The 22,860-nt window shown below is 43.2% G+C and overlaps 2 protein-coding genes, 1 long non-coding RNA gene and 1 pseudogene across 14 annotated transcripts in view; 3 read left to right on the plus strand and 1 right to left on the minus strand.

The window, feature by feature from the left end:
- Ppfibp1 (PPFIA binding protein 1) overlaps positions 1–18,192 on the plus strand; it is a 149,657-nt gene extending 131,465 nt beyond the window's left edge. For 8 of the 12 annotated variants that reach the window (XM_031383912.1, XM_031383911.1, XM_031383918.1 and 5 more), the window contains 13 exons: positions 2,641–2,812; positions 3,279–3,311; positions 5,382–5,520; positions 5,791–5,919; positions 7,395–7,545; positions 8,222–8,333; positions 8,441–8,529; positions 11,734–11,856; positions 12,364–12,489; positions 13,474–13,662; positions 15,777–15,953; positions 16,275–16,340; positions 16,472–18,192. In XM_031383912.1, coding sequence (XP_031239772.1) covers positions 2,641–2,812; positions 3,279–3,311; positions 5,382–5,520; positions 5,791–5,919; positions 7,395–7,545; positions 8,222–8,333; positions 8,441–8,529; positions 11,734–11,856; positions 12,364–12,489; positions 13,474–13,662; positions 15,777–15,953; positions 16,275–16,340; positions 16,472–16,558 — 1,593 coding nt within the window. In that variant the 3' untranslated portion in view covers positions 16,559–18,192. The remainder of the gene's footprint in view (positions 1–2,640; positions 2,813–3,278; positions 3,312–5,381; positions 5,521–5,790; positions 5,920–7,394; positions 7,546–8,221; positions 8,334–8,440; positions 8,530–11,733; positions 11,857–12,363; positions 12,490–13,473; positions 13,663–15,776; positions 15,954–16,274; positions 16,341–16,471) is intronic. The other 4 variants (XM_031383917.1, XM_031383923.1, XM_031383920.1 and 1 more) reach the window with 1 other exon arrangement.
- LOC116099818 lies at positions 1,605–8,361 on the minus strand. Its single transcript, XR_004122393.1, has 5 exons — positions 7,977–8,361; positions 6,655–7,573; positions 6,188–6,376; positions 5,250–5,317; positions 1,605–1,750 (listed from the first exon to the last, which is right to left on the minus strand). It is a non-coding gene; the product is annotated as an uncharacterized LOC116099818 (long non-coding RNA).
- On the plus strand, positions 13,688–14,613 carry LOC116098466 (annotated as a pseudogene).
- A 361-nt stretch (positions 18,193–18,553) lies between the features above and the next one.
- On the plus strand, positions 18,554–19,782 carry Rep15 (RAB15 effector protein). Its single transcript, XM_031383935.1, has one exon. The coding sequence runs from the start codon at positions 18,851–18,853 to the stop codon at positions 19,541–19,543; it is 693 nt and encodes a 230-aa protein (XP_031239795.1). The 5' UTR covers positions 18,554–18,850; the 3' UTR covers positions 19,544–19,782.
- The last annotated feature ends 3,078 nt before the right edge of the window (positions 19,783–22,860 follow it).

The following is a 22,860-nucleotide window of genomic DNA, read 5'->3' on the forward strand; positions in this document are numbered from 1 at the left end:
GAGTTATATACAACACAGTTGTGCCCATTCATGTACATGCTGCCTAAAGCAATTTTCATACAACAGTGGTAGCATTGAGTGACTGTTATGGAGACTTTATGATTCAAAAGTCAGAAACATTCCTGCTCTGCTGATCTCTGCCGTAAAGGAATAGTATGCAGCTGTGAAAAGAAGTAGACTTAAACATCTTCCAGATGAATTTCAAAAACGATTCAGAGAACAGAAACGTGACCATGAAATACTAACACCTGTCAAACTATAAATGTGTTATATCCGTAGGTGGTAAAACTATAAGGAAAAATGTGGGTGGGAGAACTGCTTAAAAATGAAAGATCCATAAAACTTAATTATTCTTAGGGGCTGGAGAGATGACTCTGTGGTAAAGTGCTTACTCTAAAAGCATGAGGACCAGAGTTCAAACCCACGGCAGCCACTTAAGAAGCTGAGCCTGGCAGCACATGCCTGTCATCCCAGTGCTGGGAGGACAAATGATCCCTGGTACTGGCCAGCCAGTTTAGTCAGTCAGTGAGCTCCAGGTTCAGTGAGAGACTCTGCCTCAAAAATAAAGCAGAGAGAGATAGAAAACAGCCACCCTCTAGCCCCCACGTGCACACATGAGCATGCATACCTGTTGTACATACATTATTCTTTACATATGGGCGTGCAAAGCCCGCATATGGAACAAGCGCGGGCTAATATGCTATGGTCTCAGAAGTAGGCCCTAGATATCCCACACCAGGGTGTGAGGATCAGGTAGACAGGGAAGGGCTTGTCACATACTTTTCTACCCAGCCCTTATCTGCTCGCGTCTTCCTCATGTACTGCCTCCTTCCTAGGCAGACTTCATGTGTGGTATGTAATTCACAGCTCAAAATAAAATGAACATCTTGGTAAAGAAAAGAGAAAAGTTAATTTGGGGCAGTTGAGATGGCTCACAGGGTGAGGGCATTTGCTGTCAAGCCTGATGGCCTAGACTCTATCCCCAGGGTATTCATGGTACAAGAGGAGAATAGCTCCCACAAGTTGTCCACTGACCTCTACACACACGTTATGGCACATGTACCCCCACACATGCACATAGGCACGCATACACATAAGTAATAAATAAATGCTTTTTAGAAGTTCACCTCTGTCTTCAGGACACTAGTCTGTGATGTTAGACCGTGTGATTTGAACATCTTCTTTACTGTAGCTGCCTTCACCAAGCCCTGGAAAAACCCTTTAGATGGCCTGCTGTTTGTTTCAAACAGCCCTTGTCTATAGGAGCAAGCATGGTGTGCTGAACTGATTGTCATGGACTCTTGGTCTTCCCCTGAGTTCTGATCATGAACTGTATAAGGACTGCAGTGGGGTAGAAGGCCAGTTCTAGTCTTGACTGTCAGCTCAGGTCCTTTTAACTCAGCATCAACAAATGGAGGAAAGTTTGTCCGTGTTAAGATGTAGACACTGGGGCTGGTTAGATGGCTCAGTGGATAAGAGCACCCGACTGTTCTTCTGAAGGTCCTGAGTTCAAATCCCAGCAACCACATGGTGGCTCACAACCACCTGTAATGAGATCTGACGCCCTCTTCTGGTGCATCTGAAGTCAGCTACTGTGTACTTATGTATAATAATAAATAAATCTTTAAAAAAAAGAAAAGAAAAGAAAAAGATGTAGATACTGACTGTGTTGTGTGTGTAGACTTTCAGTTCCTGTGGGCAGCAGATGGTGGAGAGTCAGTCAGTCATCCCTTTGACCTTCTCATCAACTCTGTAAAAGAACAGCAGAAAGCAGGTGTTAGGAAGAAACACAGCCAGAAGCAACTCTAAATAATGAAATGACTTTATAAGCATAATGACTGACTCAAAGTCAACAGTTCCTGATTGTACCTCATCTTATTCTCTGAGAAGAATGTGTAAAATAACTGGGAGGATCTCCTCGTTGATCTTTTTTTTTTTTTTTTTAAGATTTATTTTATTTATGTGTATGAGTACACTGTAGCTGTACAGATGGCCATGAGCTATCATGTGTATTGCTGCTTGGAATTGAACTCAGGACCTCTGCTGGCCCTGCTCTCTCCAGCCCTGCTCGCTCCCCTGCTCCCCTGCTCCGCCGTAATTCACTGTAGCTGTCTTCAGACCCACCAGAAGAGGGCGTCAGATCTCATTACGGGTGGTTGTGAGCCACCATGTGGTTGCTGGGATCTGAACTCAGGACCTTTGGAAGAGCAGTCAGTGCTCTTACCTGCTGAGCCATCTCACCAGCCCCTCCTCATTGGTCTTGAAGTTTGCTCACTGCCTGCTTTGCAGACTTGCCTTAGGTTTCTATTGAGGTAGTGGGGATTTAAGGATGTAAACTCGTTTATAGCTCTGCATCATAATTTCTAGAAAAATAAGAAATCTGTCATCCTGGGTATGGAGTGTCTTTATGACATGTCTTAAAAAATGAGCCAGATAAAAAATGTACTAGACTTTAAAGCTGTATTAGACATTTAAAGTAACAAATGTACTGAGTGAGGTTGGAGGTGGGTGTGGTCATTGTGGTGTTATTTCATAGGCTTTTTAATTATTGTTGGGCTCAGTCTATTCCTTCAGGTTGAGCCCAGCCTGTCCTAAGGACAGTGCACCCTAACACTCAGTTACCTCCTTGTCACCCCTCAGGATAAAGCTCCCACTGACAGCTGCACATTCGGGACCCTGCCTCCCAAGGTCCCAGGACATGAAGCCTCTGTGGATGACAACCCCTTTGGCACTCGCAAAGCCAGGTCCTCCTTTGGCAGGGGCTTTTTTAAAATCAAAAGTGGCAAGAGGACAGCAAGTGCTCCAAACCTTGGTATGTAACGAGGGTGCCTAGGCCCCGACCCTCTGGAGGGAGGCAAGGCTTGATCCCGCCCATCCCTTGTTCCTCTGTGAATATATCTCATGTTCAGAAATGAAGGCGAATGTCTTGATGGGGCTGGGGGAGAGGATTAGCAAAGATGCCTCACTGAACTTAATTTTCAGAGTGAAGATAAGTCAGCTTTTACCCCACTCTCTGTCCAGTGATATAAACAGCAACATGAAAACGACCTAATCCTGTGATGTTCTGAGACTTGCTTCAAACAGTCTCCCCTCTGTGCTGTGGGATGAATGAACTTCCATGAATGACCCTGTGCAGTTTGTATAGTCACAGAGAAGTGCATGTGTTCCTCCCGTGGGCATTTGCCGTGGAAGGGGGAGTCTGACCTGTTTCATTTTGTCACCCCTGTGTTCTCTCCATTGGTCTGCGTGTGTTGTGTGCATTGTTGGGATACCTGAAGACCGTAAACGAAGTGCCAGTGCACCCACCTTAGGTACCGTACCCTGCATGCCAGCCTTCACCAGTACTGCATTCCAAACCATCTAACCCCCACTCTTGGCCTCTGAGATCTCTACCAAGCAAGCTGGCTGCAGCCAGAAAACATAGTCTGTTCTAGAATTTTCCTTCATCTTTGGCTGGAACAGACTCTACAGAGCCTTTGCTTTTGAGCCTACATGCTGTTATGAGCAGTACTGTTGACACATTTTAAACAGTTCTGAGGAAATGCCCAGCAGGGTGCAGGGCTGGAATTGCTGGGTTCATACATCCCAGCTTCCTTCACCATGACTGTGCCATCATCCACCAACTCATTCTTCCTCCATGTGTTTATCTTCCTGGCCTCACCCAAAAGCTGTTGCCAGGCAAGAGCCGACTTACTGCTCTTATGGAAACATTCTGGACATGTTATTACTTTGAAATTGGGGATATTCAGTGATGACAGAGGTAACTTCACATGGTATCTGAGGGTTCTCCATCAAAGTGCTTTTAAGAAAAGTTCATTGTCTCCCCATGAGGATAGTGTGAAGAATGCCTTCAAAAAAATAAAGTATGATGCTTTTTAAAGTTGGGCTAGGAACATTTTCAGGGCATCCATACCTATTGTGGCTGTGGAGTGAGAGTGGATCGATCCCCCTAGGTTTCTCTGCAGCTCTGTCATCTTCTATAGATAACCAGTCATTGATGCACATGTCCTAGTGAAGTGACGTCATTCTCTTTGGAGCCTGGAGTGTCTACAGTGAGGCCTAGCTGCATAAATTACACTCTTCTAGTTGGACAAGTATTTCCAGCTACTCCTGTGTCTTTTTGGGGGCAGTACTTGATGCTTGTAGGCCAGTGCTGCTTATCATAACCTGCAGTCACAGCTCTGCTTCATAGAACACTCAACTTCTGCATCTTCTGCAATTCCTTCTGGGTCTCTTCCCCAGATTTTTTTTTTTGAATAAATGTTATTTTTCTTTATAAAATGTAAAGTTTCACACTTTAGAAAACACCAGCCCTGTCTTTGGTTGTGGCTGTTTTCCAGAAATGGACAGTTAAAAGAACTTATGTTATGCATATGTGGAAGTCTGCAGTGGCAAGTGTGGATGCTGCTCTTTCCCTGCCATATCAAAAATGACTGATTTTATATGTAAAGAAAATCTTACACACACCTGGCCACTGTTCTCCCGGTGTCTAATACATAATAGACTGAGTTGGTCCTCTCCTCCCCCTTGCGTTAGGATCTCAGCTACAGCCTGCTTTGGCCTTGAGCTTGAAATCTTTTTTTTGCCTTGGCCTTTTGAGTGCTGGGATTATGAGTATGTACCACCATGCCTGGTGACTCATTTTTTGAAAATAATTGCTAGTCCTCTGTAACTGTGTGATCTAAATGGCAAAGAAGAAGGAGAGTTAAGAAGGAAATGATATAGAGTTTTAATTTGGTCTCAAAATGTGAGAGAATATGTTCAGGGAAACCAAGTAGGTTTAATATGTCCCACTTGGCACATTAAATTGGTACTCTGCACAGACTTCAGGTACGGGACCTGAGAGTGAAGTGAGGCTCAGCAGTTCTGATGCCATATGCCTATGAAGGTAAAGCCTTCTTTCAAGGTTGAGCTTAGAGCAGGCAAGCTTGCTGAGGGCCTGAAGAGGGACCTAAGCAGAGTCTTGGGGCACACTGTAGGAAGGATAGAAACTAGGAGCTACAGCAAAGACAAGACAACTAGGCCACAGATCTAGGAGCAAGTCGTGGCAGGAGATGTTAGAGGAAGTAAAAAGTCTCATTTTATAGCCTAAGCTTGTCTCAGAATCACCTCTCCTGTGCCCGCCTTCAGGCACTAGATTGACAGGTGTGCTCCACCACACACAGCTCTGCCACAACACTTAACCTCAAAGGCCAAGTTTAAGTTAATTTACTTATGCAGGAGAATAAGCTTAGGGGACATACACTTACATGTTTATCCTTCAGGGAACTTTCTGGAAATCACTGATTTGTAGACCCAAAGGAGAATTCTTAAGTTGCTAAAAACAAGAAGGTGTATATATTATTTGTATTCACATGGTCTTTATTCTATCCTTTGGACAGCTGAGACAGAAAAAGAGACAGCTGAGCACCTAGATTTGGCTGGTACATCTCGGTCAAAGGGAACCAGTCCATTCCCGATGTCTCCAGCATCTCCAGATTCCAGAAAGAAATCCAGAGGCATCATGAGGCTCTTTGGGAAGTAAGTGGAAGGAAGGGCAGGTGGAGTACCTGACTCGTGTGCTATTCAAGTGCAGAGGACACTGGGAAGTTTGGCTGGAAGTGGGCACCAAATCCCAAGGCTTTTTGGAAGGAAGACTGATATGGGACGCATATACTCATTGGGCCTTGGTTAATATTTAAATTCAAATATCTGGGCTATTGACATACAAAGACAAACCTTATGACCTTATAACCACCAAGGCAGAAGCCTCCTTGGTCTAACGTACAGCCATGTGTCTTGTGTCCTCAGACTTAGAAGAAGTCAGTCAACTACATTCAACCCAGATGACATGTCTGAACCTGAATTCAAAAGAGGAGGGACAAGGGCAACTGCAGGACCCAGGCTTGGCTGGTCTCGAGATTTAGGACAGTCCCACAGGTAAGTACACCTGTGATGCCACTATTGCTGAAGTCCTGACTTACTGCTCTGCCTGGGAAAAGTGGTTCTGCCTGTCAGTGGTTGATGATAGCTGTGGGTGATAGCTGTGCGAGCATATGAGGTGCCATGTGAGGTGTCAGGATGGTTCTTGGGCTGAATGTTTATGTAGGTATAATTATGTGGAGAGAGTCTTGGAAGGCATAGTCTTGTAAAGGTGGGGCGGCCTAGGGGTCAGGAGATGGGTCTAAGGGCTGGGCTTGTGGCTTACCAGCAGAGATCTTGTATGGCAAACATGGGGTCCTGACCCCAACTCCAGCACTGAGAAGTGGAAGGGGGAAAAATAAGAATTATGTTCTGGAGTCAGACTTCTTGCTGTCCAGTTCCATGTCCACCATCCAGGTGACCTTCATGCTTTGATTCACTTCCTCTCACCACAGTGGGACCTCACCCCTATTTCCTAAAGGTGGTTGTAAGAATTGAGTTGATATCTGTCAAATGTCTGTCTCATAACAACTGATCAATAGACATTAACAATTTGATAGAGTTTTTGAAAGTACATAAAGTACATTATATCAGGATTCCTGAGCTTATCAAGACCATATATTGTACCACCAAATGAATAAAAGTCTTGCCACACTAGTTGGGGGAAAAGCTATATGTTTCACTCACTAGGACTCCAAGAACTTCCCTGTGCTTTATTAAAACATAGAACAGTTTGGAGCTAAACATACTGACCTCCTGAGCATTGGGCGGGGTTGGCAAACATGCAGAGCAAGGTGTTGATGCAGGGCCTTTTAAAGAATAATCAGCTGGAAATGCAGACTCTCACACAGGTGGAGCCCTGGACACGGGCTTCAGATAACAGATGCTCTCACTTGCCATATGTCTTCTTAAGTACAATAAAGAACTCTCTTGTGCTATTAAAAAAGTTTTTGTCATACACACACATAATGTAAAATTAATAATTTTTAAAAAGTTTAGCCATGTCACTGTGAGTCTTTTTCAAGCAACAAAGCTGTGTAAGTAAAAGAAAACAGAAACCTCACTTGGAGCGTTCCTTCCTGTACTTAGCAGGAGCGCATTGTCTTCTCAGTGATTGGTTCTCTGCTACAGAGAAACCATAATTCTACCGAAATGAATTCATAGTGTACTTGAATTTCTTTCAGCCGAGCAGTATTTTCAGTTTGGGAAGTCTGCTCTTTGGGCAGTTTTTTTGAATGTGGAAAATGTATCTTACATAGCTCATCTTTGTGTTTTTCTGTAGAGTGTTTTCTCAGTAGCTCCTGTTGGTCCTTCAGTTTCTTTTGAATTGAAAACAGGGATTTTAGAAACTATCTTTCCAACCTTGAATTGAAAAATTAGGTTTTTCTTGGTTAAGTGTTGCCAGGGAATTTCCATATCTATTGTGTATGCAGTTGCTTAGCATTGACTATAAACTGCAGGACTGGCTTAGGGCTGTTTCTCATTTCCCATAGTGACCTGGATATGCCGTTTGCCAAATGGACCAAGGAGCAGGTGTGCAGCTGGCTGGCAGAGCAAGGCTTGGGGTCCTACCTGAGTTCTGGCAAGCACTGGATTATATCTGGCCAGACGCTTTTGCAGGCTTCTCAGCAAGACCTAGAGAAGGTAACTGTTCCCGTTCTGCCTCTACACACTAGAAAAAAGGGAAGGGAACATGCATGGATAGCTGGAAATGTAGCTCAGGGGTAGTGCACTTGTCTGACATGTGTGAGACCCAAGGTTCAATCCCCAAACAGAGTATTGATGGAGGGTCCTTTATTACTCCGAGACAGAACAGTATGAATAGAACCCATTATGAGAAGCACTGCTTATGTAATTATATAGGTATTGTATAATTAATAGACTTCATAAAATGAATACAGCTCATGTCTCAGTCATTTTGTAAACTTACATTGACTTACCTTTTCAATATAATATATGCAATTCAACTTTACTTCACAAAAGAATATTTTATATATTTTATGTTGTAATTATCAAACACTGTACACAAAATAGAAGTCAAATCCCCATTATACATTCAACAGTTTCTTTCTTACAAATAAGATGAATCCCTAGGCAGTGTCTAACATTTCACTCAGTCCATTGTGGTAGACTTGGGCCTTCACTTCAGCAATGCTGCATTGGCCTGAGGTTCATACTATAATTCAGTAGAGAAGTAGTGTTCTAACTTAATTCAGGGCTGGTCTTGAAGGGAAGCTTCATTGTGAGGGATCTATATTCTTTGTTGGTAGATCTAGCACCGACGACGACTAGAATTCTAAGGTTCTGTTTATTGTTTCAGGAGCTTGGCATCAAACATTCACTGCATCGCAAGAAGCTCCAGCTGGCCCTACAGGCCCTGGGATCTGAAGAAGAAACCAACTATGGAAAGCTAGACTTCAATTGGGTCACTAGTAAGAGGCCTTTTTGCTTGAAGAAGAATAAACATTGTCACAATTTTTCCTGGCCACAGAAATAGGCATTTGGTAGCTTGGTAATGACACTGACTTCTCTCCTTTAGGATGGCTGGACGATATTGGTCTCCCTCAGTACAAGACCCAGTTTGATGAAGGGCGGGTGGACGGTCGAATGCTGCACTACATGACTGTGGTTAGTAGGTTCTGTTGGGGTGTTTCTTGCCAAGTGATGTTGTAGAATTCAGCAGTTGGTACAGCTCTGAGATAATTAGAAACTTAAGCTGGGCAAAACTATATTTAGCCTAAGCTATCTAAAGGACTGAGATAGTCAACAAGGTGAGTTCTGAAGTGTACATTGTAGATGTTTGCATTTTATGGTGTATGAATTCAGTCATCAAGCTGCTACAAGATAGAAAAGGTTGAAGCCCTGGTCATTTCTGCATCATGTATTCTAGAGTTATGCAGCTCCACTTTGCCCTGGTATCCACAAGAACCGGCCTCTTCCCCTGCCTTCCTTCCCATAGCTGTTCCCTGAAATCCTCTTCTCATCAGTCCCGAGGGCAGGGGGTACGAGGGTAAAGGAGGTGGGAGGCTGGACTTGCACTGCTCCCTTCTCTACTGGAAGTTCCCAGGCTTCCAGCCAGTGACTAGGAAGACCATTGCTTATGTACAGCAGCAGGGAGATGGATGCCAGGAGAACCTTGTTGTAACTTCCATAGTATGATTAATGGTTTATAGAAGATGCTTTTATTTAAAGAGCATGTTGTCAGGTAGGGAGCCCCATAGGTGTTTTCTTTGTTAAGTAAGTGAAAAGTTTAACCTGCTAATTCCATAAAAAAAATTTTTTTTCACTGTGAAAGGAATTTGGAGCTTAGTTCTTGGGATTTGTATTCTTTTATCATTGAGCCAAAGTACTTGCAAGCTTGGCGGGGACATCATGTAACCTTGCATGAGTGACCATAATGAGCTTGGCAAATTTTATAGCCACTGTCTTTTTTAAGAACCGAATTTATGGATTCTCAGTAACCTTTTAATACCATTACATCTCCATTCTTAAGACTAAGAAACAAGGAGCTGAGAAGTTAGGAAATGTATCCAGGCATCCATGGTTACTAAGTAGCAGGAAGTCCTAGAGAATTTGAACCTAGGCTAGTTCCAGGTCCTTCTTTTCATAGCTCACAATTCCACCTGGGACATATATAGTGACATTTGACCGGCCTCTGTCCATGTCCATGGATCAGATGACCCAAGGGAATGTGAACAAGCTCAACTCAAAAACCACAGGAAGCACACGTAAGACTTTCATGCCTGAAAGGCATTGAGTGACCCTGGAAAGAGTGACCTGTGAGTCCTAAGTGGAAAGTCCCAGTTAGGATGAGGTTCCTTGGGTTGGCTCCAGGAACAGAAAAGGGTTTTAGTAGGAAACTGGCAAAAACCAGGAAGTAAAACTCCAGTTTGGGAGCTAGTGAGATGGCTGGACAGATAAAAGTGCCTGCCGTGCTAGCCTGACAGTATGAGTTCTGTCCCTGTGACCAATGCAAGTGGAAGGTGAGGACTGAGTAGAGTTGTCCTCTGACCTATGTGTGTGTGTGTGTGTGTGTGTGTGTGTGTGTGTGTGTGTGTGTGTGTGTGTGACGGGAGGCGGGGGACGGACGGACAGGATGAGAGAGAAAGAATGGTATGCATGTGAGCTTGATATTTGTGTGTACATGAGAGAGAGAGGAGCTTGGTGTGTGTGAGAGAGAGTTTTGTACATGTGTATGAACTTGGTATATGAGGGGAAAGACAGAGAATGAGTGAGTAAGCTTGGTGTGTGTGTGTGCTTTCCTCCATACATACCACACACATGAACTAATAAAAACAATAAGCCTTAGAATTGGCAAAAGCTGAATAAAATCTATACTAATTTTATTTGTGTTAGTTTCTTAATTTTGATGTATGCCATAGTTTCATAAGATACAAATATTAGGAGAAACTGAAATACACACAGAACTCTACACTGTCTAGAAACCCTTGTTTAAGTCTGAAATTAATTTAAAATAAGCCATGTATTTATTTGCTATTTTTTTTAAATGAGATCTTACTGTGTAGCTCTGGCTGGCCTGGAACTCTCTCTATAGACCAGGCTGGCCTCAAACTCACAGAGATCTGCTTTCTTCTGCCTCCCAAGTGGTAGGATTAAAGGCATGCACCAGAATGCCCAGACTTCAAAAGGGTTTCAAATGAAAATAATCCTTGTAAAAAAACTTTCAAATATATTTTCAGAAGTAATTAACAGTTTATTTATATTGGAAACATATTTAGATGGTTCTTAATCTGATAGACGTTAATTAAATGAAAGTACCCTATACTGAAGTGTTTGGAATGAGTATCTCAGTCTTAGATTAAAATGTTAACTGTTTTTTCTAATTTTAATAAATTAATCCTACAAAAAAATTTGGTAGCGTCAAGAATAAATTACTATTTTTTTTACTCTTAAAAATATTTTTATAGTAAGTTAATTTCTTTTATTTTTTTCCCAAGAAATGTATTACCAGTAACCGTGTGCTTTGTGCCAACACGGACAGGCTCTGCTTATTTTCTGGGTGTGTTTCTAAGACTTATCTGGGCACTGCCCTGAAATCACTTACTACTGAGATAATTTGTTGAGGTGTGTTGGGCGTGGTTGAAATTGCTCCCCATGGCTTCATATTGCCCAGTGTTTCCTTGAAGAAATTTATTGGTGATGTGTAGAAACAGAAGTCTTCATTTCTTCTCTCTTTTACTGTTACCCAAACCTTTATACTGTGAGACATAGTTTCTTTCAACATTGGTCACCAAGTCTTCTAGGTGAAGCAATAACCTGATCAGGGAACCTTGGTGGCCAGGAAAGCTGGAAAGAGTGTGCTGAGACAAAGGGAAAGCGGTTTGGCTGCGGACCTTCAGGCACTGCAGTGTCTGCTTGGCATGCAGATCAAGTTCTGAGGACCAAGGAGGAAAGAAGAATTCCTCAAGGCCCAACACCACAGCACTCAGTCTCAGCGCTCCAGACGGAGGCAGGAGTATCTTGAGTTGAGGCTTGCCTGAGTGCAAAGAGGCACTACCTCTCCCTGCTCCCGAATACAAGGCAGACTATCTTTTTTTAGTGACCAGTGAGTACTTTTCACAGCCCCGGGGTGATACTATCTTATCAGAACACCTGGACAAGTGATAAAGATTTGGCACATTTTGAGAAAATGAATTTGAGATTCTAGAGGGATTTGTTGAGAACAGGAAAGGAGTTCTGTTACTAAATGAAAACTGAAATCACAAAGCAGAGTGATTTCCACTTTCATGGAAGAGTTCTGGGATTCTCTAGGGAGACCCCTATCCCCCTGCTGTGGCACAGGACAGTGAGCTCCTCATTTCTCCTCTGCAGGATGACCTACTATCCCTGAAGGTTGTGAGTGTGCTGCACCATCTCAGTATCAAAAGAGCCATCCAAGTCCTAAGGATCAATAACTTTGAGCCAAACTGTCTTCGGAGGCGGCCATCTGACGAGGTAGCATAAGAAGGTTTGCACATGTGAACTTGGCAGTGCTTGTGTGGAAAACGTAGAGCCTTTTTCTCTTAGAACCTGCAGAAAGAGCTGGTTTCCTCAGAGCTCAGATCCAGAGTCACTGACTCTGGGCTTTCCTACGTCCCTCCCTCCCTTTTATACCCATAAAGGTTTCACTGTGTCATTGAAGCCAATCGTTGTTTCTGTTACTCTTGGCTTCCTCCTGTTCATGGACTATACTTTTTCCTACCACCTCTCCATGGAGATGTCACTGTAAAATATTTCCTTCCCCTTTTCTTCCTGCTGCATAAGAAAGCTTGAATCTGTGGTATACATTCTTTCAGAGAGCAACCAACTTAGCAAATGCTTGTTTGGCCTTTTCTTTGAATACTTCATGGGACACCAGATAGTATGCTTCCTGGGCCAGACCAGTTAGACTGCGTGTGCAGTTCAGTATCAAGGATCCTGTCATCAGCATCTAAAGCATGTAATATGTATTGGTCTCCACAGAACTGCATCACCCCATCTGAGGTTCAGCAGTGGACCAATCATCGTGTGATGGAGTGGCTACGCTCTGTGGACTTGGCAGAATATGCCCCCAATCTCAGAGGCAGTGGTGTCCATGGAGGGCTCATGGTAAAGCTCTTTCAATCTGAAATTGACTTGGTTGTTTTCCTTTAGTCTAAAGGGTGAGCAGTCTTGGTCTGAAATCTACATTGCTTTAAAATCTGTGAACTTTTATTTCCACATCACAAGTAGAAAATTCTACACCCAGCCATGGTAGGATGGCTCTGTGTGCTAGAAGGATTGCATCAAGTCACCGTGAGCTTACAGTGTACCTGTGAAACATAAGTGAATCTGCTGAAACTTGGATCCTACCCCCAAAATGAATCCTCACTTCATCCTGATATTCCAAAATCTGAATACTCGTTCCAAACATTATAGCAAAGGACACTCACTGTACAGCAGTTTTCTGTAATCCTGAGGTGACCCCGTCCTTCCCAGATGTTCCCCTGGATTTCACTTGGAGAACATTTTTAGTGTCTTTCTCTAAATGTGGCTTACGCCTGTTTCTTTTGATTGCCGCTCACCAATGTGTAACCCAGCCATCTCTCATGTGATCCTGGTCTTAAACTCCTGCATGTGTGCGGGCTGCATTTCTGCACACTGGTCTTCCATGAGCAGCTGCTTTCAGAGGCAGCATTCCAAATGGAGTTGTGCTGCTGCTGTCCCCTGAAACATGCGTTACACACCACCTTTCTTGGGGACAGTGATGTGTGAACTAAAAATCAAAGTTCAGGCTAGAGAGACAGCTCAAAGTATGGCTGCTCTTGAGGACTTGGGTTTAGTTCTCAGCACCCACATGGTGGCAATAACAATCTTTAACTCCTGTTTCAGGACATTTGAGACCTTCTTCTGGCCTCCATGGGTACTACTGTGCACACATGTAGGCAAACACTTTTACACATTAAAAAAAGAACAACAAAAAGAGGAATACCTTGGATTTTTGATAGAGCTATTGAGGATTACTCAAATGAGCGATTTTTGCAGTGTGAAGTACCTCTATTTCAACTGTGTATAAGATATGATACTTCTTACCAATCCCAATTTTTCTTACAGGTTCTTGAGCCTCGTTTTAATGTAGAAACTATGGCTCAGTTATTGAACATTCCACCAAATAAAACCTTGTTGCGCAGACATTTGGCTACCCATTTCAACCTTCTGATTGGTGCTGAGGCCCAGCACCAGAAGCGAGATGCCATGGAGTTACCAGATTATGTACTGCTAACAGCTACTGCCAAAGTGAAGGTTGGTTCAGGATTTTGGCATTTAATCATTGCTTGATGGTTGCAAAGGCCCCATTGTTCCATTTTCTAAGATGTACTCAGTTTTATTAATGAGTTTAAAATATTTGTATATCTATAAATTCCAAGATTAGTTAAGGGACTGCATGTTTGAAAGTTTCTGCTGCAGTCATTTATGTTATTAGAGTTGAAGAAGATGTGGTCAGCTTCTGTTGTCAGTGTATTGTCAATGCTGAGGACTGTGACATGGGTCCATTTGGCCATTGCAATGGTTTTGCTTTTCCTGTTGGTAAATATGAATAAGAGGAGGACTTAGGGTGAAAATAACTGAGTGGAGAACACATGCTTGGTGGGCGTGCAGCCTGGGCTTGATCCCAGTGCTCCTGACAAGCAGATGGACCAGCAGGAAGGCTTCTCCTTGCATACACTCAGCTTGTGTAGTTTATAAGTCAGGAAAATCTTCTTAGGAAGAGAGTCAGATCTCTTCTGGCCGGTGAGTAGCTGTCAGTCATGACATCATGACAGTTGAGCTATGTGATTTCAGCTAGTGCAAGATCTACTCAGGACACTGGCAGTGCTACACCAGGATCCACGGGAAGGTTTTCCAGTTTCTTAGTGTAAAATGTGAGTCAGCATTCCTTTCCATAAGAAATGCTCTTCAGATAAACTGTCCTGCCCTCTATAAAAGAAACCACAAAAAAGGACAGTTGGAAGAAGTTCCACGGAAAAGAATTGTCTGTGCAGTCAGACTCCTGCAGGCTGTCCTCGTGCGTCATCTGAGGGTACAATGGCCAAGAGGACTCGGAAGCCAGAAGTTAGGACACACTGAGAGAGCAGGCTTCCAGGACTACCAAGGAGACCAAGAAGACAGCAATGCTGCTGCTGAAGCCCCACAGAGGCAGCACCTAAACACAAGATTGTGAAGGTCATTGCTCTGGGGAAAAGGCTAACTTGATAGATCACAATTTTATATAAAGATTCATCTCTAACTCAAAAAAGAAGAGAGTCAAAACCAGAGGTTATGATACTTGCCTGTAGTCACAGCATGCAGAGTCTGAGGCAGGAGGACTACAAATCAGAGTTGGTCTGAGCTATACATAATGGCCCTTGGGGGTTTTTACTTACTAAGGTTTTTACTTTCTTAGCTTGTGCCAAGTTGAGATTATTTTTTTTCTTCTTTTGAGATACTTCCATATTACCTTGTCAGGATGTATTATTTTCACATCCTTAATGTGAAGACAATTTATGAGTTCTCTCAGAAACATATGCTGAGCTCTCTTGTTTTTACCCTGTCTGCCTTTGAATTTCTTCCCCTTGGGGACTGTGTACTAAATAAGATGACATTTGTCTCCTAAAGATCAGTGGGCTCTTTGTCTCCAAGAGTGTGAATTCTTTTACTACTCACCAGTCCTACTATGCAGCAGAATAGGCGAACAAAATAATCCCACTATGCAGCAGAATAGGCGAACAAAATAATCCCAGCTCCACCACCTGCCTTCCCTTCTTGTCCGTCTCCTTCCCCTTTCTCCACCCAACTTGGGATTGAACCCAGGCTCTTAACCATGTTAACCAAGTGCTCCTCCATGGATCTGTACACCCCAGTCTGCCCCTTCTTTTTAATTTGCTTTCATTTATTTATTTATTTATTTATTTACTTATTTATTTATTTATTTTTATTTTGAATTGTGCTCTTACTGAGTTGCCCAGACAGGCCTTAAGCTTGTGATTCTCATGCTGCAGCTACTAAGTAGCTACAGTTGCAGGCAGGCCCGTGCCACAGAGGCCCAGTTAGGACCACTATCTTTTACTGATCTTAGACTGACTCATCCCTGAGAGGATTTCGATTGTATTAGGTCCTGTCTAATCTAAACAAAGGACTTTACCAGGTCTAGCTTGTGGCATAACAGTGAGATTAGCCCTTTGAGAGTTTTACCTAGACCGTTTATGATTATGATGTTTGGGTGCGCTGTTACTATGTCTGGGGTGCTTCTGGCTTTCATTTAATCATTGAAGTTGCTTCCCCTGTGTGGTGAGGTGAATAATTAACTTATAAGTGTAATTAGTTCTTTGTTATAGGATTTTATCTATCTCTGGGTGTCTTTTTGTTTGCTTTTAAAGCCAAAGAAACTGACCTTTAGCAACTTTGGGAATCTGAGGAAGAAGAAACATGAAGATGGAGAGGAATATGTCTGTCCGATGGAGCTAGGCCAGGCGTCAGGTAGCTCCCAGAAGGGGTTTAGACCTGGCTTGGACATGCGCCTCTATGAAGAGGATGATTTGGATCGGTTAGAGCAGGTAAGGTGCCTGCAGTCATGCAGACACTGCTTGAAGCCTTGCACACTGTCAGGGTGCTGTCTTCATGCCCATGCCTGAACCCTGATCAGCTGCAGGTTGCTGCCTGCTTCCTGGCACTGTCCTCAGCACCTGATGCACTGTACTGTTGGTGCTGATTTGAGACCTTGAAAGTGTCATAGTAGGGAAGCCGGGGCAGAGAGTCACGCTTGCTCCTGCTGCATTCGATGCTGTGCACGTTCTTTCTGTTTAGACTGTCATTCAGTTATCTGCACTTTTGAAATTGTACAAATAGCTTGTCACATTGTGGTCTGTTCATGGCAGATGGAAGATTCAGAAGGAACGGTGAGACAGATAGGTGCGTTTTCTGAAGGCATCAACAATCTCACGGTGAGTGTGTGCAGTGAGTTGCAAACGTTATTCTAAAAGCACCTAAAGCCACAAACAGCCATGTGCATGTTGGAGGCGTGTGGTGCTGAGCTGGGATGCTGTGTGACTCGATGCCCTTGTCTGTTTTTCAGCACATGTTAAAGGAGGATGACATGTTTAAGGACTTTGCTGCCCGCTCCCCCAGTGCCAGCATCACAGATGAAGACTCCAATGTTTGAGCAGAGTGCCTGGGCAAATGCCAGGAGCACAGATGACACTTTTCGACTTTGTTTCTCAGATAGCGTATACAGCAGGTGGCAGGTTGTGCGTTGCTTGTTGTTCGGACTTTTGCTTGCTCAGAAGGAGAACCGTAACATGGGAATGGTGCCAATTCTGAGCATGCTGAGAAAAGAGACACTGGTGAACGGAAGTGCGCTTGCTCTGTCTCTATTTAATGTAAAGTCTGTGACATATATTGCATTAAGGTTGGGTTTTTACCAGAGTGCTTCGCTCACGTCCCCAGGAGGAAGGGTCTGGCCACATCAGTGTTCACTGCAGCCGGCTGAGCTGAGCATGCTGCTCTTCAGATCCAAGTGCCACCATGCCAGCAGCACCTCCACTTGCCTCTCACTGTCTTATTTTTATATATTTTTCTAAATACGTGTATATATACAGTATACAGAAAACAGAACCTTTATTTTGTGACACAAGGATCAAAAGATCATATTAAAACAAAGAAACCCCAATGTTCTCAATGATCATATACCAGCTGATTTCTGAAGATACCAGAGTCCCATTTTTTTTCTCCACTGATGAATTTAACAGTGTTGATCATTCAGGCTAAATTCCACATGATTTATACTTCTTTGGTTCCCACAAAAATTGCTGAGCAGTTTAGAACTTAAACTTTAATCTTGACTCCATTTGCTTTATAATGAAGAATATTAGGGTGTTACCACATCAACTTGAAGCCTTCGGATGCACTTGTACCCCCATCAGAAAAGTTTTTGTTAGAACGACTTTGAAAAAACAACCAAACAGAACCTTTACATCTTAAGTTTCTTATTTTTTCTCTTTGCTAAACTAATCATTACATTGAACTAAGGAGTCTGCCTAGCCATGTTGACTGTACCTTACACTCAGGCTGCCAGCTGATGGGGCTTCATAGTATTTCAATCAGGATCCAAATACTTTAAAGCTGCAGAAGATTTTCTAGTGGCTATCCTGTCCGATAGCATGTTGTCATGTTTTCTGTCACACAGGCCCAAAGCTTTTTGTAAAGAAAATAGAAAGCTACAAAGCAGCTGCCTGGTGCCGTGTGTATATGCGTGTTTTTAGCAGTGTTGGAGACAATCTACTTTTCATTCAGGGCTACTCAAAATGAGGCCACCTGTGCTCTGGACAGCAGCTTACACACTGGGGGACAGGTGGACGGGTCAGTTTATGGTGTTAGATCTGATGATAGCCATTTCCAAATGTCAGCAGTATTCCTTTTTTATGTTCTGCAGGTTATAAAGCTGTTCATTGTGAGCCTTGTAACAGTACTGTTTATTTCTAACTAAATTATCAGATGCTAACTGATTTTTCTTTGAATACTCCCATTCACGATTTCATGACAATATTGGCTTCTTCCTGTATTAGTTTAACACGAGTAAATATCACCATTTGAAAAAGCTCAATTTGTTATTAGCTCTTGGTTGAAAATACCAGCAGACTGTTACAGATGCCAAATATTCTTTATTAAGGACAACGTAACAACTGATGATATGTGATAGTTAAAAACTTTTGATTATATATTTTATTTACAAAAGTATTATGCAGAGTTTGCATTACCTTATGAAAGGAAATAAAGTCAATTGACAGTTGCCTTGTATTTTTGTCATTAGTTTCTTTGTTCAGAAAAACAAAGTCTTCGTTTCTGGTGGAAACAGTAACCGATTCTTGTATGTAAACTTGCACATTTGATTGAGTTTGTTTGATATCTCTGCTCATGAGGTATAAAAGGAAATGCCAGCATCCCACCTGGGGAAGGAAGGATGCATAAAGAGGAAGAACAGATGTATAAAGAAAAGGAAACAAAAGAGACACAAGCTTGGAGACATTGGTTGGAGAATGTAGGACTCTAACTCATACATTCACATGTTGGTTTTATTTTGACTAGTTTTTTGAAATAGGAGCCACATCCAGGAAGAGTTTACCAAGCATCAAATGTAGCTTGTACATAACCTGGAGTATGTAACCTGGAGAACAGGTGTTTTGTGTGAAATTGTCATTTGTCACATGGAAGGCATTAGGAATCTCTGTGAGCACAACACACCCAGTTGACAAACATGGGGCCCTCCCTCACATGTTTGCCTAACCTTGGTCTATATGGCTAGCCACACCAAGGAAGCTGTGGCATTAGGAAGCTGGTGGTGGCTTTAACAGATGTGGCTGTAGCTTTGCTGAAGAAAATCTCTTGAGAAAGAGGCAGTTCCTGGTGACATTCATATGCTGGATAGCTAGGAGCAGCATTTACTGGGTGTGAGAAAATGGGGCAGAAGGCCTCACAGCAGGTAGCTTCGAAGGACAGCCAGGAGGTTCTCATCATGTGTGAGGTGGTCAGTGCGGCTATTTCCCATGCAGCACAGAAGCTGAAGGAGTATGTCGGGTTTAAGTATCCGCTGAGCAGACTCTGCCTCGCAGCAAGTTCACTGACTGAGATCTTCCTCGTCCACTTCATTTCATTCTGCCAGGAAAGGGGAGCAGATGAGTGGCTCACCACCACCAAGATGACCAGGCACCAGGCCTGGCTGTTTGGAGCAGACTGGATTTGGACCTTCTGGGGACCTGATAAACAAATACGGCTTCAAGTGGCAGTGCAGACCATGAGGATGGCTTCTCTCCCTCTGATGGACCCAAACTCCTGTGAGTCAAGGGGAGAGGAGTCTTGGAAAAAAGGCAGATTTGACAAGCTGGAAGAGTTCTGTAACTTGGTAGGAGAGGATTGTCTGGGTCTGTTTATCATCTTCGGTGTGCCTGGAGAACCAAAAGCCATCAGAGGCGTTGTCCTGGAGAGTGTCAGAAATGGGATGGTGGAGAGCCAGCTGCCAGGACGCAAGGCTGTGGAGCAGTTTGTGCTGGAAACAGAGGATTGTGTCTCCATCAAAGAGCTGCTGGGGAGCTGTCTGAGTAAAAGAAATGGGCTGAGTGACCTGGGCAAAGTTTACATCCACATCCTCTAAACTGGTTATGTTACTGTGACTAGCCTGTGAGACAGAACAGAAGGACCATCCCAAGCACTGGGTTATCCATTCCTACACTGACTGAAAGTGATCACCTGGGTCAGAACCTGCTCGTGTCATAATTATGGAAAGGAAAAGAAAACCTGGCTTTTGTCTTGGAAAAATTTAATTTGGGCTTTGTTTATTCAAAAGTATAAGTTGGGAGAGAAAATGATAAATTATACATAAAATTTTATTTGGAAAAAAAAGTTGTCTTTGAACTTATCTCATAGTCACAAGCATAAAATGTTACTGCTGTTGTAGGAGAGCCAACTGTTCATCAGGTGTGGTGGGGCTGCCAGTTTTGGTTCAGGACTCCTAAAGAAAACTTGCCACTGCTGGCCCTCTGAGCCCTACCTCCACAATTGCTCCTTCCCAGCAACTCCGCACATAAAGGACTTTCAAAGCATTTAATGTAGGGTTCAACTAGGTGTTAGATTTACCGTAAGTTACTGAGTCACCTGTGAAAGAATTCCTTGTTGCAATATCTGTACTCACAGTAAGGAATGTATTTTCAAACACAACAGTCATTTTCTAAAATGTCTTCCTGGGATTTAACAATATAAAGAGCAATTGCCATTATTTATTGACCTCCTGTTGGGCCCAGTGCTTTAAATATATTATTATAATTTGGACATAAGGCTCTACTAAGAAGTAGGTATTTGCTGCAGTTTGTCTACGATGTGTGTAATTCCCAAGTCATGAGCTGTTAACAAAAAGCCAAGTCTCCACTTAAGGTTCCAACTCTTCCAGCAATACATAGTGACTTCACTCTTAAGCACCACATGTGCTATGGTCACGAAGATGTTCACCTGTGAGGAAGCTGGTGGTTGTATCTGCCTCACTCCTGCTCTCACTCTGCACCACCCTTCTTAGCCTGTTCCCTAGTGTGTAACCCTTGCTGAAACATGGGCCATGCTGATGTGGTGGTTCAGTGCTGTAATCCCAGCCCTGGGAAAGGCTGAGGTACAATGACTGTGAATTTGAGGTCCAACCTGGGTTACCTGGTGAACTCTGGGTCAGCAAGGTCTATCCAGTGAAACTTGTCTTATAACAACATGGATTGAATCTCTACATACCTACTCTCCAGATGCATTTTTTTTTCGTTCTGGCAGGGCTTCCCATGGCCTTGGTCCTCTCTATGTTTGGAAATCTAGGGCTCCTGCAAGGCTGGATGACATCACAGGCAAGATAGTAGCAGTTGCATGGCCGTTTAGAGTAAGCAATACATTTGATGTTCTGTGTCAGTGGAAATTTTCTGTTCTACGTCATTTATTTGGAAAGGCTCATTGCAGGTCACTGAGTCTATACAGGACCGCTGACAGTCACAGTTGTTGAGGAAGGGATGAGATCAAACCTGAAACCAATGTTTCCCCATTTCCACTCACTTATCCCAGAGCTGGTTTTTCTCTGATTGCACATTCTTCCCTCCATTGATTCCAGCCCTTCCAACCTATTCTGGGGCTCAGGCATCTAGTTACAAATGCCTAGTGGGTTACCAATAGTGCTTATCTACTTGGCTCTCCTCTGCACCTACTGACTTCTCCAGGCCATTGTCCCTTCCCTGGGTACTGTGGTGATCCCTTTTGCTTTGTCTCACCCCTGTCCTACTGTATAAATACTATTTTCTTCAGCTAAACCTCTGGGATGTGCCATTTGATTTTTTTTCTAGATTCCTAATGCATCTAAGTTTTTCCATTCAAAAGTTAAGGATAAGGGAATAGGAAAAGTGTGGTTCATACCTGCACTCTGGAGGCTGGAGGCAGGAGAATTCCAATAAATTCATATCCAGCCTGGAATACAGTCTCAAAAAGAAACAAAAAGATGGCAATACCCATCTTGTAGTGCTGCTGTTGGTTATCTGAAATCCAGTCTTCAGTGTTTAGCACTTATTCAAGACCACTGCGTCCCTCCCTACCCAGCACACATGATGTTCAGAGAACAGAGATAGATGTTACTTCAGTATGGGCAGAGCCTAAAATAAGCCTTCTCCTGTCTTCTGTCCACTGATTCTTGAGTTCAAATGTGAATACACCTTCCAAGTTTAAGTAACAACAGCTCCCAAACCTGTTAAGAGTAGTCATACAGACAAGTCCTGGAGAAAGCAGAGAAAGAATTTCTGTAATCCCTATGGCATCTCCTTGCTTCAAGAAAGAATTTAGTACACAGCCTCCTCTGCCTTGCTTTTCCATCTTTGAAACATGTATTCAGCCTGAAGCCCTCTCCTTAAGGAAGTTAGAATAAGGAAGAGTGAGAAGACAGTCCTATCCTGAAAACTGGCATGAGATGCAGTGTTTAATATTGCAGTAAATGAGTATCTGTATACACTAGTACTTATCAATTTAACTTTAAGCAAAGTAAGAAAGGGCTGAGGATATGGCTTGGTGGTAGAGTACTTGCCTAACATCTGTACAAGGTGTTCATCCACTAATACTGCAAAATATGAACATTAAAGAATATGGAATACCAATAGAGACCTCCATTTCCCCTTTCAGATTGCACAGTATTTGTGATGGTTAATCACAAATTATTAACTTAGCTGGATTTTAAAACTGCTAAGAAAATACATCTCTAGATCTGATTGCGAGTTTGGAAGACCCATGGTGAATATGGGCATCACCATCCTGTGGGCTGGGGCCTTAGACTGAATAAAGAGAGGAGCTGAGCACCAGCATCCATGACTGCTCATCACCAACCTCCTCAGACTGAGCTAAGATAAGCCCCTTTATTCTTGAAGTTCTTCAGCTAAGCATTTTGTCTTTTCCCAGTTTCCCCTCCAAACAAACAAACAAACAAAAACAACAAGAACAAACCCCCATTGGCTCCCCTCTCCCATGCTTGCCACCCCACTCTCTCCCACTTATTGGCCCTGGCATTCCCCTACACTGGGGCACAGAACCTTCACAGGACCAAGGGCCTCTCCTCCCATTGATGATTGACTTTGCAATCCTCTACTATACACTTGCTGCCAGAACAATCAGTGCCACCATGTATAGTCCTTGGTTGGTGGTTGAGTCCCTAGGAGCTCTGAGGGTACTAGTTGGTTCATATTGTTGTTCGTCCTAGGGGGCTGCAAACCCTTCAGCTCCTTGGGTCCTTTGTCTAGCTCCTTCATTGGGGACCCTGTACTCAGTCCAATGGATAGCTGTGAGCTTCTACATCTGTATTAGTCAGGTACTGTCAGACCCTCTCAGGAGATAGCTATATCAAGCTGGCTTGCCCTTCCTTCAGTCTCTACTCCATAGTTAGTCTCTGCAACTCCTTCCGTGGGTATTTTG

The sequence above is a fragment of the Mastomys coucha genome, unplaced genomic scaffold, assembly GCF_008632895.1.
Source record: "Mastomys coucha isolate ucsf_1 unplaced genomic scaffold, UCSF_Mcou_1 pScaffold20, whole genome shotgun sequence".
NCBI lineage: Eukaryota > Metazoa > Chordata > Mammalia > Rodentia > Muridae > Mastomys > Mastomys coucha.

Excerpts from the sequence above, each read along its gene's own strand:
- Rep15 (XM_031383935.1), top strand. The coding sequence starts at position 18,851 with ATGGGGCAGAAGGCCTCACAGCAGGTAGCTTCGAAGGACAGCCAGGAG.